Below are 18904 nucleotides of genomic sequence, written 5' to 3'. Positions count from 1 at the left end.
TTTCGTCTGCTAATTCAGGCAACCTGTACGATGACGTCAGACCTATGAGATCGCATACTTGCGTGACGTGACATTTTTGTACTTTAATTTAGATTTTTATCATGTTTGGAGTTATTATTTGTACATTCTGATCACAATTTTGAATTCTGCGTGAAATTTCGAATCAGATTAGCATATTTTTAATTAAAACCCCGGATCACGCATGTTCCCTATTGCGTTCGTATTAACAGTAATTACGTTAGCTAATATGAAATTATGTGTTGATTGTCCATTAAAATAATAAATTACATAAGCACAATGAAGCATTAGCAGACATGGTAAAATGTGCTTGGATGCACTGTTAATGGACAATTTTCATATCAACTAATGTAATACGAACTATAAAAACAACGCAAGAACATACTGTTACGTGTTGCTTTAGACCATGTCTGCTAATGCTTCATTGTACTTATGTAATTTATTATTTTAATGGACAATCAACACATAATTTCATATTAGCTAACGTAATTACTGTTAATACGAACGCAATATTAATCACCTTATAAGTGACAATTAACACATGACTAAGCATTCATTGTTAATGGAACTCTTTTTAACTGACAAGGCAAACGTCTATTGTAACAATCACAAAACTAATCCAACATACTCATTATGCATAAAGATTAAGATAGAAGACGAACTCATTCAATTATTCTTGTCAATAATTGGACATATGTATATATTGTGTCATATTTTATTATGTATTAAGAGCATTTTAATTTGTTTATATAATTTTTAGCTAAGCTGTAAAATTAGAAATTCTTAGCAAAGCATAAGCATAACCACCAGAATGTTGTCAAATTCAGAATCTGTTATAAAGTTCTTAAATAATGAGGCATAATACAAAGATGCAAATAATATAAGATTCTAATACAGCTGAAGATGACTTTGTAAGAGGTCAAAACCGGTCCTATTATACATGTTATAATAAATAAGTATTGGTCAGGTGGAACTTTTCTTTCTTTTATGACATTTGGTGACTATCAATACGGAACAAAATGAAATTTATCAATCAAGATCAACACCAAATGTCGAGTGGTTCCAAAGTGACCAACAGCTTTGGGCGGATGAGTCACTTTAGAAGGGGTTTATTTATTTATTTTGTGTATATATATATATATATATACACACACTTAAAACTATACACACTTAAAGTAGATAGGACATCAATCAGACGAAGAATCAATGGATGGTAATTAACGTATAATTTAATGTCCAGAGAATTTAGCCAATTCACTGCTTCTTCACTTGCCGCATGAAGTTTGTGGTATCTTCCATGGAAGCTCCGAAGTGGGCACATCATTACAACATGGTGGACTGTCTGAGCCACGTCACCGCAGTTGCAATGAGGGCTGAAAATTTTCCCGCACTTGTGGAGCCAGAAGTTGCATCTTCCAAGACCGGTCCACACCCTGTTCAACGAAGCCCAGTTTCTTCTTGGCAAGTTGAACGCAGCAAGCTTCCTACAAGGGTCAGATATCAAACCTAGCTGGTCAGGGTTTGAAGCAGCCCACTCTTCTCTCCAGGCATTATTCATGTTGTACTGTGATTCAACCAGTCACTTTCCTAGTTGCCATGATGGATGTCGAGATTGTAATCTTCCATGCTTCTGAGGGTTGCAGAGTGATGGTCTCCTAGGTGGAGAATTCATAAAGCAGCATCTCTGGCACCTGGCAGCAACAAGTTATGCATAGAAGAAGGGAGCGGTAAACCATTCCTGTATCAAAGGTAGAAGGGACGAAATGAAGCCCAACATCACCCACCTCCGAGATGAAACATTACAAGAAATAGCTGAAGCTGCACGTCTCCAGATTTTCTTTGAAAGAATGAAAAACTAAAATGACATAATGATGTCATCATTGAATTTCTCCAAAAGAAAAATCAGATCAATTTTAAGCATCTTGGAGACACGATTTCCCAAAGGAATCTCTGAAATATGAGGCCAAATTCGTGGAAGCAGTTAGGCCAGAAGCCTCTCTCATCACTGTGAGCTCACAGAGCTCTTGCTCTCACTTGTCTGCAGCAGGACCTTCAGGATCTTCCATAAATAATGAGAAGAACCACTTGGAGGGTGTACAATAGATTATCAAACAGCAGAGAAATTGGAATACTATTGGGCAACGTATAGTGAAATTTTCATTAACACATCCTGGTAAACACTGAATATTTCACCAGAAATCTTTCAATTCATATTCCATTCTCGTCTCACAGTTACAACAGGACTGGCAGATATCTCTCCTGATGTATGAATGTGACACAGAATAAACATGAGGTCAGTACAGGAACGGAGATGGCGACCAGCAAGACAAAGAGAGGTCCACTCTACAGAAGACCAGACCTAGAACCTGGTCAGACACAGGAACTCACCTTCTTCAGTTTCTTCATGAGGTTCTGGTAGTGTTTGCGGTTCTCCTCCTTCTCCGACTGAGAGTCTGACACCAGAGTGGAGTGAATCAGTGTAGCCAACATGTCCAGCACTGTAGTGAACAGCTCCCTGAAAACAGCAAACACAAGGGCACAGTTTCAGCATTAGCTCTCTCAAACAAAATAACTGATGTCGCTTACAACTGCATGAATATCTCCTTTTACTCTACCATGGCTCAGTTTTACATGCCAACATTGCATCAAATGGACTTCTTTCTGTCCTAGAATTCACCTCCAGAATGCAAGCTCGCAACTATGCGAGCGGAACCGCAAGGCCAACTCACACGGGCATTTGGCTATAAATTTCACAAGGATCTCCTTTATCACGTTTCCATCATTGCAACTAGGCTTATTCAAAATGTAACCTACTTCAAATATTTTCGATTATAGTTCCCTCGTTGCAGCTGAGGTTTATTATTGCCCCATTAGACCACGCAATCATGTCATGTCTCTTTGTCCTCCTGGCCATTTCTAAATTGGATTTGATCTTAAATTTCCTATGGCCAATTACGTGGCATGTAAGGGGGAATCTTTCCCAATTTATGTTTTTCCCAAACGTTTTGCAGAATATTCCACGCCAATACTTTCTCCTTGCGTGTCGCTTACGATATATTCCACAATATAATTCCCGTTCTAGCAGGTCATTTATGGAATATTCCACAGGCTTGCACAAGTTTACAGATAATTACGGTAGGTTGCAGGAAGGTATTAGTTAACACTTAGGAACACAGCTGGAATCGGAAATGACCACGTAAATAATTTCATTTATATTTTTCAGTAATGGTTCGATAGGTACTTGAATTGATAGTATCAGCCGATGTAAATAAACAGTGAAATGGCGGGCTCGTACGACAAAAATGTGGCTATGATTTCAAGGGTTTTATACAAATCAGACAGTGAATACAGTGATTTTGAAGGCAGTATTGAAGAAATTGAAGGTTCAGTATTAATTGACAGTGAAATTGATGGAGATGCAGGCAGCAGTGACGTAGATACAAGCGTAGTATTTCAAGGTATACATGCTTTCCGTGATGTTTCTAACTTGTTTACACATTGCCTATCAACTCATCATTCCATAAATCTTCCAGGTGATTTTGATGCTGACACACCACCTATTGATTACTTTAACCCTGGAGGGTCAAGCGGGGTACATTTTGGCCCCCAGCCACATTTTTCAAAGATATTTAACAACATAATGATTTCTGTGCATCAGTATTTTTAGTAGCTGACTTTAAATTATTGTGGAATGCAGTAATAATATATTCGGTTCCTATGAACTAGTATATTCTATTCTGAGAAGGATTTTTCTCCTGGGGTCCAAAATGTACTCTACTTGACACTGAAATTCCTTTTCATGAACTATTTTTCAGTGCTCTATGGTAACACTGTTGTAGGGAAGTTGGCAGTACTGATTCATCGACTTGAATTCACTGCCTTGAACTTTTAACTGTTAGTATAGTTAACGACAATTGACCGTCTAACACTCACTGATGATGAAATAGAAGTATATCTTTGTCAATATGAAAATCTTCTTCAGAAGAAGATTGTATTGAAGAAGTAGATGAAGAAAGTGACAGCCTCAGTGCAACCGATAATAATTTTAGTATTTTAGTGATAACAGTGATGAGGAGGATACATTCCTTCTCCTGGTCGATTTACATGGTCAAAGAAAGCACCACATGCTGCTAATATATTGAACTCTCCACCTGGTCTAACCATAAAATCGCAGAATATTGAGTCGATACAAGATGTTTCTGTCTCCAGTAGATGTAGTAGATGAAATAGTTTTGTACTAACGAAGAAGGTGCAAGGTTAGTCGACGAATGGAACAAAAATCACCCTTGTGAGAAGAAAAACTTTGTTCCTACATATAATGTTGCAGTGCAAGCCTTCTTCGGAATATTGCTTGTGGCAGGAGCTTTCAGGGACAATCGTGAGGATATAGACGGGATATTTACGCCGCAACAATGTCCAAGCTTCTACTTGTCTTCATTCGTACAAGAGAAAAAAGGGCTGTTCTCCAGGATGTGTGTGTGGACTGTTTTGAGCCTGGTGCCTATGTCATTTCGAGAAAGAGGCCCTTTCAGAGTTTACATGAAATCAAAACCTGAAAGATACGAAGCTGATGTGAAGTAAACTTTCAAGTGTTTCAGGGAAAGTTGGTTCACAACCTGAGAAAGGGCAGACAATTCCTTCACAGGAGCTTCAGGACAATGAGAAAGAATAAGAAAGACATTAGAAACAAAATGCCATTGCATCACTGACACTATGACTAGTCAACACTATGATGCCACAATAATAGAGAACCATGAGAAAAGAATCTCTGAAATTATTGCTCACTATAAAAAAACAAAGGGCGGAGTAGATACCATTGACCAGATGGTACGAACAAGCCGAACACGACCACTTGCGTGAATGAATACGTTCTATTCCCGTTCGCTAAACCTGATTGGATGAGTGGAAGATATGACAGAAGACGATTGAGCTCTCTAAACACCTTGTGAAGTCAATCATTGAAAATCCAGATCTCCAAGCCATATTATAAGTACCAGCAGATGGAGCGAACTGTCCGAACATGTGGGTCTGCACAGAACGTGCAAGGAAAACAGTTAGCTTCAAGTGTGAGAACAGCAGAAAATGTGGACTAAACTGAAATGTAAATGTAAAACAAAGTTTGTTTCAACAGACATGTCGGTGTTTGTTTGTACTGATGTGTCTGTTGAAATGACTTTGTGAGTGTTTATGAAGTGTACCCCACTTGGGACTCGGCGGCTGTGAAAATGCTTGTCTTGGTGATGAAATGAAACTAACCTATTAGGAAAATGGCAACAAAAACCACTGTCGATAACCTACAATGTGAGCCTCATTCTTGTTCCTTGTTAAGTGCTTTTACTGAAGAGCAAAAGGGACTGATTTGCAAACTGTAAATACCATGGTTTCCCTGAACTGATTCATTTTTTGTACTAATTTTCCCTTTTAAACTGTGTTTATGAACTAAATTCAAAAGTTAAAAAAAAAAAAGTGCATGTTTTGAAAATTATGCTTGAAGGAAATACACACCAAGTTCCTTTCTGAATTTGGCCAAGTATGCGTCACATAGACCTTAAGGCTTCTCTTCTCTTCGGAAATGATCTGTTCGGCTCTACATCTAGCCACTTGGAGGTGGCCTTTAACCCCATCCGAAGATCCATTCTTACAGGTGTCTGTAGAATTTCTGCATTATGTTCCTGTTGTATATATTACAATTAAATCTTTGTCGTTTTCGGGTTAAGAAAAGGAAATACTTCTTCAGACTTATTATACCTATTTACCTTGTCCAGCACGAAGGCTCTGCCGATTCATATATCCCACAACCAGCATCATTATTATTGAAAACTTATGGAATAGCAAGACCAAGTTCAAACGGATTACAGAAATTAAGAATGATATTAAAGAACTCCAAGTAACCAAAATAGATAAAATAGTAATAAAGAGATTAAGAAGAAGGTGCAGATTGGAAAGAAAAAGAGTTAGAAATGGCTGTGGAAGTAAGGAGAAATTGAAGGAACTTACTAGGAAATTGAATGCAGCAAAGAAGTCGGCTAAGGATAACATGATGGCAAGCATAATTGGTGGTCATACAAATTTTAGTGAAAAATGGAAGGGTATGTATAGGTATTTTAAGGCAGAAATAGGTTCCAAGAAGGACATTCCAGGAATCATTTATGAACAAGGGGAATGTGCATGTGAGGATCTTCAAAAGGCAGAAGTATTCAGTCAGCAGTATGTAAAGATTGTTGGTTACACGGATAATGTCCACATAGAGGAGGAGACTAAGGCCAAAGAAGTAATATTATTTACATATGATAACAATGATATTTACAACAAGATACAAAAGGTGAAAACTAGAAAAGCGGCTGGAATTGATAAGATTTCTGGGGATATAGTAAAGGCAATGGGTTGGGATATAGTACCATATCTCAAATACTTATTTGATTATTGTAAGGTCGGAGGAGCTATACCAGATGAATGGAGAGTTGCTATAGTAGCCCCTGTGTATAAAGGAAAGGGTGATAATCATAAAGCTAAAAATTACAGGCCAGTAAGTTTGACATGTGTCGCATGTAAGCTTTGGGAAGGCATTCTTCCCGATTATATTACATATTTCTCTGAAATTAATAACTGGTTCGATAGAAGGCAGTTCGGTTTTATTATTATTATTATTATTATTATTATTATTTATTTTCCGTAAATTGTACATGTACAATTTAGGGGTGGTAGATGGAGAAAGGGCAAGCCCCACATACACGGAAGTGCCTCCATCTCCACATGTGTATATAAACTCTACTGAATATTTACATACAAACTTATGTAGACAATTTTAAATTTACATATTTACACTACAAACACTGTACCCTTATAATAATAATTATCTTGATTTATCCTGAAAATATTAGAGTAAGAACACCCAGCCATTTATACTCTCACTCAGACCCCTGTATACACACTCATTCACAACCACTCCCACACGCATACACATTCGCCCACATACACCTGTACTTGCACCCATCCTTCTTACAATTCTAATTTATACAAGTTATATACATCGCATAGAGGTTTCTATTTAAATATATATTTTCTTTACTTCGCGGAAGAAGTAGCTTTACCTCAGATGGTATAAGGTTCCAGGTACGAGCAGCCCTTGAGTAAAACCCATTTAAATATGAGGTTGTTCTAGCGAAGGGAGGGACAAGAGTAACACCTTGGCCTCTTTTAACAGAGCGGTAATTGAGCTGCAGGCGGTGGAAAGGGGAGAGGTGTGTGTTATCTGTCAGAGATTTCCTAAGGAAGGCTACATCTATTTGTGTACATAACGAGTTCACTGGTGGCAATGACCTGGCTGTGTTTAAGGGGATGTGTTTGTTAATTAAATGTTCTGCTCGTTGCTGGATGCCTTCTAGTTTCCTCATATTTTCCGTTGTAGTTGGATGCCAGGAAGGAAGGCCATATAATAGTATGGGCCGCACAAGGGAAATATAAGGGCTTTACTTCTTCCTCCCGAGAGACATCTAGCGCCCGGTATGCCTTACACCTCACTTCCTCCATGTCAGATTGTCCGTAATGTGAATACCGAGCAATCTGATGGGGGTTAGAAGTCGGCAGTTGGATTCCACATAGAGTAGGTTGGTTCTGGAGTGGTTGTTTAGCTCTGCACTTCTTAATATTTATACACATTTTATTTACCTCACACCACAGGGCTATACTATCCAGACCCGATTGGAATTTTATAATATCATCACTGTTTTTCATGGCTCTGTAAATGACTGTGTCATCGGCATACTGCGCCATGGTCGAATTTACACAATCCGGTAAGTCGAGAGCATAAATCGTGTACAGGAGGGGCCCTATCACACTGCCCTGAATTACTCCAGAAGTAATTGTGGTTTGGTCTGATTTGGCTCCTCCGTACACAACACATTGCGTTCGACCCACCAAAAATGACCTCAACCATGACAGCAGTTTACCCTGAATGCCGTAGTTGCTAAGTTTTAACAGAAGTCTTTGATGTGACACCTGGTCAAAAGATTTGCTCCAGTCCAGAGTCACACAGTCTATTTGTGAGACATCAGTCTGCTCCAAAGAGAACTGCCAGTCATCAATGACTTTTGTTAGAAGTGTTGTGCAGGATTTTCCCGGAATGAAGCCGTGCTTGTTTGAGTTCAGCAGGTTTCCTTCCTTGAGAAAATCCAACATATATTTAGCAACTAGACGTTCCATACATTTACAGACCCCTGATGTTATAGAAACTGGGCGGTAATCATCTATGTTTTCCTCATCTCCATCTTTGAAAACTGGCACTACGTTGGCTTCTTTCCACTCCAAAGGTACAGACCCGGTATTAATGGAATAGTTGAAGAGAGCGCAAAGCGAGGGCGCCAAGGCGACTGCACAATTCTTGAGAATTCTTACTGGCACTTGGTCCGGCCCGGTCGCGGCATGAGGTCTTGTTTTCAGAAGGCTCTCCTTTACTTCATTCGTTGAGAAATACAGGTTGGTTAGAGGGAAGAGAGGGGTAGATGTTGTCCTTGAATATAGCATGTTCTCTTCCTCAGTAGGTACGGAGAAGTTACTTTTAAATTTCCTGTTGAAGGTGTCTGCAATTTCTTGTGGTGTGGAGACTGCCGTACTGTTATGTTTAAATACAGATGGAGCTCTATTGCAACCTTTACTTCTGAGAAGAGCCCAGAGTTCCTTGGAGATGGTGTTGAGACTGCGGATGTAAGAATCGTAGGAATCTCTGATAGATTGTTTAGCCTTGTTCCTAGCCAGCCTGTATTTCTCCCCTCATAATCGGTTGGATTTCTTTTCCATTTCTGGTACAGGCGGTCCCTTCTTCGAATTTCTCGCACTATCTCCTTGGTAATCCATGGAGATTTCCGTCTGCTGGTTATATTTACTGTTGGTGTGGTTTCTTCTACGCATTGAAAGAAAATTTTCTTCCAGTCGTTCCATATCTTGTTTATGTCAGTACTGCCGGTGAAATCTGAGGTGAGAACGGGGAGGCAGTTGGATAGTAAAGTGGACAAATCGTTCCAGTTTGTTCGGGAAAAATTATAAACTGTTCTGGTATGGAGTTTGGGGGATGGTTTTATATGGGTCAGTGTTGCGAGAATTGCCTGATGGTCACAGAATCCAGGAATAGTATTAAGAGATTGGACGGACTGTGGTATATTGCTTAGGAAAAGATCAAGGGTTGAGCGTGTTGTTTGCGTAATACGTGTGGCTTTGAACATTAATTGATAAAGGAATAAATCATAGAAAGCGGAAAGGAATTTATTGGCGAGGGGGTTATTTGGAACAGGTGCAGCATTTCTGGACCACGTAATTTCTAAGTTGAAATCACCGACAATATAAATGGCATCGTAATTTTGTTGTACATGTTGCACACGCTCGAGAGAGAGGATTAGTTCATCGTTCATTTCCGGCGATAACTTAGAGGCGCGATAAATTGATCCAATAAGGAATTTGCGTTTGTATTTTATTAGTCTACCTATTCAATACTATCAACTTAAAAGCGGTTTCAAATACATACGATTATATACACCGTCGCGACACGTTTCGCCCTTTCTGTAGGGCATCTTCAGCCTTAAATCAATCTTAACCTTAAATATTAAAACAAGAAGCTAGATAATTAGATAATATGCTTAAAATTCTGATACACTAACAAGGCAACATCGGCAATGGTTAAGGCGCCGATCGCGATGGAACTTGGAAAACACATTAAGGTACACGTAAAAAAAGATGTCGGCATCAATTTTGATTGCCAGCATTCATTAGGGTGTTAACTATGGGGTCTAAAAGTTGTGACATTTCAAATTCCACGCTATCGGCGATGAATACCTGCTGGCCAATGCTAAGCCGGCACACTGAGTACCTTGAGACACACCTCTGCACCTCCCCCCCTCCCCACTCCATTTGGTTCGCCTCCGCACGTTTCCCTTCTCCCCGCGCCTGCACGTATGCTTAGCTGTCGAAGAGAACCGGTGCTAAACTTTGCGTACTCCATCAGCCTTCATATCTCTCCTTTGTAATTTCCACATTGTATTAGTTTACATGTTCTGAAATGTTTATGAAAACGTTTGCACCGGGCGAGTTATCCATGCGGTTAGAGGCGCACAGCTGTGAGCTTGCATCCGGGAGACAGTGGGTTCGAATCCCACTGTCGGCAGCCCTGAAGATGGTTTTCCGTGGTTTCCCATTTTCACACCAGGCAAATGCTGGGGTTGTACCTTAATTAAGGCCACAGCCTCTTCCTTCCAACTCCTAGGCCTTTCCTATCCCATCGTCGCCATACGACCTATCTGTGTCGGTGCGACGTCAAGCAAGTAGCAAAAAAATGTATGGTGCCTGTTAATTGTGTTTTGATTCGGTTTTCTTTTCACTATTTTTTAATGTTTCAAATAGACCAAAGATTGTTTTTGTTTACTATCAGTTATTGACGGGGAATTCACCCGATGTAATGTACACGGAGTCATTGTGTTGCCTTGTAATTGTTTGTTGTTGTACCAGTTCGTACAATAGCCATTTGACTTTTTGCGTATGTAACTGCCATTATACCCAGAAGGCTGTAGTGTGATACTTTAATACCGGTACTTGTTGAATACATACACCTTCGTCAGCTATAACGCAAAAGTACCGGTAAAGTAAGACTACACGTCTGCCTGTGATTACTGTATATCTACTGCATATAAAAATTCACATCATCTTTATTTTTCAAGGCTTCTCTTATTACGTCAAACTGTACTACATTCCATGTCCTACTCATATCAAAGTTGCCTATGCATTAAATTTATTTATATTCGACAACCATTGCTGCAATTGAAATGTGTTGTGCCTGTTACTGCAAAACATAAATAAAACATTCAGTACAAGCACAAATAAAAACATTCCACCTATAGGCCTATTCCTTATACCACAGTAAGCAATACGGAAAATACCAGTAGTTTCAAACTCGGAGTTTATAACTGTTGTTGTTGTCGTCTGCAATGTCGTTTCATTATGACACAACTGATAGCGTACACAAAATGGGTGGGGGAAGGGTACATAAAAAGAAGATCTGGACCTGTAACCAGGTTTTGATATCCCAAGGTACCAAATCTCATGACATTAATTGAGATCCTCTACGCGGGCACGTAATTTCTTTACATAAAAAGGTATTTAACGTTGTTTAAAGGTGAGAGATTATTTAGTGGTGGGTGATTTAATTTAAATAATTCCATACGTATATCAACTCTAAAGGACACTACCGACAGCTGTAAGGTGTTTTAGAAGTAAATATTTTAAGCGTACGTAGGACGCGGTACCCCATCCCACGTTTGACTACGCTCGGTGGTACTTAACGAGGAGTTGTACGCATGAATGTGACAACTCACCGGAATTAGCAGGAATGAAAATATAATATTTGAATAAAATATGGGTATATTAGTGTAGGTTATTTATTATCATTATGTGTGAAACGGAACGTTATTTAAAGGATTTCAATAACTATATTACGAAAAGAAGCAAAGTATAGAGACGGTCCCGTTCAACAGCTAAGCAGCCAGCAAGCGCGGGGAGAAGGGAAACGTGCGGAGGCGAACCAAATGGAGTGGGGAGGGGGGAAGGGGAGGAGGTGCAGAGGTGTGTCTCAAGGTACTCAGTGTGCCGGCTTAGCATTGGCCAGCAGGTATTCATCGCCGATAGCGTGGAATTTGAAATGTCACAACTTTTAGACCCCATAGTTAACACCCTAATGAATGCTGGTAATCAAAATTGATGCCGACATCCTTTTTTTACGTGTACCTTAATGTGTTTTGTAAGTTTCATCGCGATTGGCGACTTAACCATTGCCGATGTTGCCTTGTTAGTGTATCAGAATTTTAAGCATATTATCTAATTATCTAGCTTCTTGTTTTAATATTTAAGGTTAAGATTGATTTAAGGCTGAATATGCCCTACAGAAAGGGCGAAACGTGTCCCGACGGTGTATATAATCGTATGTATTTGAAACCACTTTTAAGTTGATAGTATTGAATAGGTGGACTAATAAAATACCTTTATTGGATTTTAAGTTATTTATTTGATTATCCAATGAGAATTGGGTGGGCATCGCTCAGAGTGTCCTCTTTGCTATAAGAGCCGAGAGCTGGTGGGCCTGTGATCGCTCCAGTGTGCGGCGGCACCTCGTCCACCAGCTCAAAGTAATGGCAATTGGGATAGGTAGCTCGAGGGGAAGGTTTCAAATCTTTATTTCACACTTAGAGTGAGGTGACTATCATATCTGTCTTTCTCCACCTAGGCCATAAGCCTAAGTGTGAGGAGCCTCGTCACCATTTTGGTCGTTGGGCCCAGCAGTTAAGGCAGTGCAGGTAGGCCTGAGTGTACATGCTCTTCCTTCTGTCTCCTTATTTAAAGGAGCAGTACTGCTCAGCCTCGTTACTCTAGAAGTGTTTTGCGAGCTTAAGAGCTGAATTTCTCTAACTTATTCTTAATTACTTGGCAAAGTATTAAGATTTGAAAAGAAAGAAAAAAGGGGGAAATGTTAAGAAAAGAAATAGAACTGCCAACTTTAAAGTTTTAAATCAATCTTTCCATTTTCACCTCTGTGACCCACAAAATCCCTGGAACAACATCACTGTTTTAGTGTATGATTACAATTCATCCCTAAGTTTGACGATGTCGTGACTGGCCGTGAACTCACATGTTCTGCTCTTGGTGTAGCAATATCACTGGGACAGCAAGAGTGAAGATGAACTTGGAGCAAATTCAAAATGAGCAAACTATCTAAGTGCATTGTTCTGCATGAAGTGTAATCGCCAGAAAACAAACGGCTATTACAGAGAATAATTACATTTTTTTTGCAAGAACTGTGAACTGGAATCAGACAGCAGAGGAAATAGAAAATTATTGTAGAGGATAGTGAAGAAGAGAAGGTGCGAGCAACAGGATATAGAGGCAACACAAAGGGACAATGGAACCTTAGTGAGAGATGATATCACGCATTAATTTAAGACTCTTTTTTGATAAGCTCTTAAATGACAGCAGGAACCCTGTATTAGCAACGAGGAAAGCAAAAGCATAAGGCTAGAGATAGAAAAGTCCCTGAAAAGTATGAGGAAAGGGAAATCAGTTGGAGTGGATGATTTAGGTGCAGCTACGTTGCAAGCAGCAGGAACTCCAGCAGTCCAGTGGTTAAATAGACTTCTTAACGCAGTCTGGCAGAACACAGAAGAAGGGTATAATCATACATTTTTTCAAGAATAGTAGATAGCAATGCATCAACTACTGTGGAATTATGGTCCTCTCTCATGGTTTAAAACTTCTGGAGAAAAATTCATAGAGTAGATTAAGAGGAACTGTAGAAGCTTCATTGGAAGAGGAAAAATATGTTTTCAGCCCCAGAAGAACTATCTTTGCTGTCAGGATGTTAATGAAAATGCACTGGGAACTACTCTTTCTACCTTTCCTAGGCATCGAAAAAGGTGTACCAACAGAGTACATCTGGGAGAGCTGGGGGTTTGCGACAGCCACTTAAAAGGAAGGAACAGCAGGACAAATTTTCATCTTTGCAGATGATATTGTGATCTGGAGTAAAACCAAAAATACCGGGTGAGTTAGCCATGCGGTTAGGGCCGCGCAGCTGTGTACTTGCATCCGGGAGATAATGGGTTAGAATCCCACTGTCGGCAGCCCTAAAGATGGTTTTCCGTGGTTTCCCATTTTCACACCAGGCAAATGCTGAGGCTGTACTTTAATTAAGGCCACGGCCGCTTCCTTCCAACTCCTAGCCCTTTCCTATCCCATCGTTGCCATAACACCTATCTGTCAGTGCGATGATGTGAGGATAGGTTTCAGAAATGGAGTTGAGACATGATTTAAATATCAGTAAGGCTTAGGCGGTGGTGAAGAAGATACAGAAGGGAGATGACGAACGAGTAGACACAAAACTGGACACTGTTTCAAAGTGTCAATACAGTATCAAACGACAACGTTGCAAAATATGATACAGACAATCGAATTAGCAAGGCAACTCAATTAACTGCAGTGGGATAAACAAGTACCATCGAAAGCTAAGATGACTTGCAAGCTGGAAACTACGTTAACGAGACAAGAAAACTGAAGACTCCAAGCTGCAGAAATGAAGTTCCTGCACACCACGACCAGAGAGGAAAAGATCAGGAACTAAAAAGTCCGAGAGGGGGTGGGAATAGGAGAATCCCTACAACAACAGCAAGACTAAAGTGGTTTGGCCATGTAAAAACAATGAGCACAAGCAGGACTACAAGAAGAGAGAAATTGGAGAGGACAAGACTGAGAGGAGGTGGTTCATGGAAGGGGCTCGCACACCACACCTGAGCAATGATGATGAATGGAATTTAATATTAATGGAGCTAAACCCAGTAGTCTTTTTGCAACTATTCTTCTCAAAGTTCTTCTTCATGCTTACATTTTGAACATTTTTAACTATGCAAGAAATCTACAAATTGACTACACATGGCAAATGTACACGCAAAGAGTAAGCGACCGAACTCGCTTGTCACAGCGGTTGGTCGTGAAACATGGCGTGTCTCGGACGATGTCACTGTGGTTAGTCATGCAACTTGGCATCGCTCAGACAATCTCACTGCGGTTAGGGATTCAACATGACGTAGCTCGGAAGATGTAACAGCGGTTAGTCATGCAACATGGCATGGCTCAGACGATCTCACTGCGGTTAGGGATTCAACATGACGTGGCTCGGATGATGTCACAGTTCAAATACTGCAGGAGTGAGACTGAACAGGAGTGGGTATATTGATATGATGATCGATTGGGTGTTTAAAGTTTGTCGTGACCAAAATGATACGTCAGAGACGGAGAAATCAAGATTTTTAAAAAATTCTGATTGTACTGGATATGTTTTCGGGACTGAAAATTACTAACGATAGAACCGGGAAAACGATACTTCTGGGAATGATCGACTGAGGTTGTACTGTATTTACTTACCCCTGATTTCTCCTAAACCCTGATCTATTTAAGACAGAAATAAGCATGAAATTCATTTAGCACCGCTTTCTTAAACTAATATTTCAATCACCATCAGCATCTAAACATTCTGACTCATTGCAATTTCCTCCAAAAGTTCAAGCAGTATTTTCCTAGACATCACATCTTACAAATAAAATTGTAGGGATTCTGCTGTCTATAATTCAATTTATTTTGCCTTATTTTGATATATTTATCCATTTTAAGTCAACTCAAGACCATATCAGTAGTTTTTAGCTTTCAAGTCTGTTTGTTCCACCATCATGGATAAACGGTTGAATAGATCTCATCCAAACTTCATAATTAGAACCTAATCATCCAAAAGCAGGTTTCGATATGCATATAATTTAAAAATCACTGAATAAACTGGGGGTTTATACGAAGACCAGTAGAGATTTTTAAAATTTTCTCTTACAGTATTGATTATATCTCAACCAAACTTCATATTTAGAGTCTACTCATCCAGGAGCAGGTTTTGATATGCATATAATTTAAAAATCACAGAAGAGACTGGGGGTTTATTGGAGGACCAGAGTATGTGTTCCGTTCGTTTATGCAATATACGTATTCATCCTATGATGGATATTTAGTTCAAGTTAGGTTAATTAAAGAGCCATTTTATTCTTTTCGACAGAGCTGATGAGTCTTCAATCAGAACGCCAGTGGTTACACAGCAATCTCGTACAAATTCGAACCAGGAACTGAACCGTACTGTGTCTCAGCTTTATCGTACCTCACGATACTGCAACGTCGTTTCAACATGCCGTATTGAATAAAAGCATAAATTCAGGAAGGAAGTATGTAATCCATTGTACATTTCAATGCAAATGCTAGTCATGAAATAAAATTTCAAGTTAGGTCTAAAAAACTGCGAACATGTACATGTTTCTTATTACGTGCTATAACAGAATGCATTCTTTGTTGCATTTATGTATTTTAAGCCAAGATTCAAGAAACCTACCAAGCACACACATTAGACAGTGCCTTTGCTGGCAGGACCTAGTGCACTAAGGCTGTCTGTCTCTTTGACGATATGAAAGTGAGCGATGCTAGTAATGCAGCCAGTACCTGCTATGAATGGTGTCACAGGGTCAGTTGGTGCATGCATTTCAGCAGGCTTGGCAGACTGATACGTAATAGCAACTTCTGGCTCGCTGAGGAAAGCAACACCTCTTCAGTGATGCCTAGGCCATCTATGACAGCTCCAACCAGCCTTCGGGCTGATGACTAAACATACATAGTGGTTCTGCATATGGCAGCATCATGGCCATTCAAAGAGATATAGAAGACACACTGGACACACGAAGGTGCTGGGCGTTACAAATACTGTACCCATTGTTGTTGAGGTCGATGACGCCATAGCTGATGAGTTGTACCAGAAGAATGGCCCAATCTGTCGTGGCCGTCGTGTTCCTCTGTATTGTGTCGAACATGCCTCCCACCAGGCTGAACCTCAACTGAAGAGCACCCAACATTAGGGCCCGGCCCTTAGGATCCTCGTAGTTGGAGGAACGCTCCTGGAAAGATACATGCCTTATATAGGATACATTGCCCTTTGTTCTTTACCCATACTTCCCCCAATATTTCTATTTTCATAGAAAAAGGGCACAAGTTCTTTCACACCCGTGGATCAATATGACAAAATGTTTCACTGAGAAAATAATTTTAAAACTCAAAAAGAAATACATTCTTTGAACACATCTATGTGCTAATCAGGTTTCTTGAAGATATATCAAGAAAACAACGGGGCCATTTCAGAGAAATTGTACTATAAGAAAATTTTGTAATACAGCACAAAAACAACATTAAAGAAATAAATATCTAACGACACAAATTATTTCATAAAAGTAATATATGTTTAAAAAAATTTCATGCAACTTACCATCATTTCTTTTATTTTTTATTCTCAGTTATTTTCTTAATTCAACTAATATATGTGTTCAACCTTTGTTGTCTCAGTTACTGTCATAAATGTGCACGTTTCTACTAAAACGAGGTAGATCAAAAGGAGGAAACTGTACAATTGCTTCAGAAGTGTTCTAACAATGATGTACTTGCAGTCCATGGAGAAGAAGCCTACTTACTGCATATGGGGCACAACAGCTAGAGAAAGAAGGGACGAGGTGCTGTACTGGCATGATTTGTTAGACATGTGATCAACATGGAGACCAATGGGAACCTAGAGCTTATCAAACTCAAAAAGACAGTGGCATAAGGGAAGCCCCAACCAACATTACTGGGCTCAACAGCTAGAGAAAGAAGGGATGAGGTGCTGTTAGACATGTGATCAACATGGAGACCAATGGGAACCTAGAGCTTATCAAACTCAAAAAGACAGTGGCATAAGGGAAGCCCCAACCAACATTACTGGGCTCAACAGCTAGAGAAAGAAGGGAGGAGGTGCTGTTAGACATGTGATCAACATGGAGACCAATGGGAACCTAGAGCTTATCAAACTCAAAAAGACAGTGGCATAAGGGAAGCACAATGACAGAGTGGTACTTACTTCTTTGGACTGGGACAGCTGTGAGTGTAGCGACGTCAGCAATCCCTCACGTTGTTCGTCCTGACCTTTCAGACAGGTCAGCACCAAGGACAGGAAAGGCTGATGGCTCAAAAGGGATGAACTGCGCTGTACACTACGTTCTCCACGCTCTCGAGACTTGGAGGACGACCAGTTTCCGCTCTCCAACACCTGACCTGAGGACAATGAGCTCACGTTACTTGTCTTCTACTGTCGACAATACACAGTTCGTAATTCACCAGAGCATCTAGTATTCTAAATAATAGAGAGGAGCACACCAACACAGGTCAGTGAGGAGAGAGTTCCTCTTAGCTGATTTCTGCATCCCAGTTTCATCATAGAACGGACAGACTATCTGATCCTGTAATGACTGGAATTTCATGTTTTCTTATACAGTCAAACCTGTCCTAACGGAGACCCTTATTCAGCGGACACCTGCCTATACGGACAATTTCCCTTGGAATCGATTTTATTTTACATAAGATAAGTGCTAAATTGGCCTTATTTAAGTGGACACCTCGAACTCCGGACATCACCGCTTGTCCCATCCGCTTGACTTAAGTGGACACTATGCACGTTGCAGAACAATTTATTATGCCGGACCACATGTCATTCTTTCTTTTAAAACCATTCTTCAGTCATAAGGAAATCCCTTTTGAATGTTTGTACTATTTCGAGTGCGAGGGGAGAGAGTGCACATCGGAATGCAGTTCTACCTAGTGGTGTATAGGCCTATTCCAAGAATTCTAACTGCCCAGAAATGCTGCCAGAGACTGTTGACTCACAAGTTACCTGGGGATTTTCATCCCTTCTTGCATCATTCTATTCATAACTCCTTGACTTCAGCAGTGCTTTTGACACGATAAACATACAGACATTGCTGATGAAGCTCAAATCGTTTTTCGGTAATGTTGCTTTAAAATTTTTCACCGCATATCTTGCAGATCGTATGCAATGTGTTACAGTGCAAGATACTGCTTCTCAGTGGTGACTCCGGAAGGCAGGAACCCCCCAAGGTTCTGTTCTTGGTCCCATTTCGTTTGTCCTCTATATAAATGACATCTCCTCTAAAATAAAGTATAATAGATATCACCTCTTTGCTGACGACCTCCAAATTTACTGACACGTTAATATAAATGATATATCGAATGCAATAAGTGATATTAACTCGGACCTTCAACAACTCGGTGTGTACGCCAGTGAAAACTCTCTCCTCCTCAACCCCCAAAAAACTCAATTATTATCGGTTCTCAGAAATTATTAAACATCATGTATAAAAATTATGCTATTCCTCCGGTGACATTAAATGCCACCATAATCCCGTTCAGTAAGGAAGTGAAGAACCTATGTATGACCCTGACAAACTCTTGACTG

The 18904-nt window shown here is 39.9% G+C and overlaps 1 protein-coding gene across 5 annotated transcripts in view; it reads right to left on the bottom strand.

Moving 5' to 3' along the window:
- kto (kohtalo) overlaps window positions 1-18904 on the bottom strand; it is a 396148-nt gene that overhangs the window by 121988 nt on the left and 255256 nt on the right. For all 5 annotated transcript variants that reach the window (XM_067158251.2, XM_067158254.2, XM_067158252.2 and 2 more), the window contains 3 exons: window positions 17513-17706; window positions 16339-16523; window positions 2407-2533 (listed from right to left, as the gene is read on the bottom strand). In XM_067158251.2, coding sequence (XP_067014352.2) covers window positions 2407-2533; window positions 16339-16523; window positions 17513-17706 — 506 coding nt within the window. The remainder of the gene's footprint in view (window positions 1-2406; window positions 2534-16338; window positions 16524-17512; window positions 17707-18904) is intronic.

Source organism: Anabrus simplex, chromosome 14 (assembly GCF_040414725.1).
Source record: "Anabrus simplex isolate iqAnaSimp1 chromosome 14, ASM4041472v1, whole genome shotgun sequence".
In the NCBI taxonomy this organism is placed as follows: Eukaryota; Metazoa; Arthropoda; class Insecta; order Orthoptera; family Tettigoniidae; genus Anabrus; species Anabrus simplex.
Note: the sequence above shows the minus strand (reverse complement) of the source record. Positions and strands in the feature narration are given on the sequence as shown.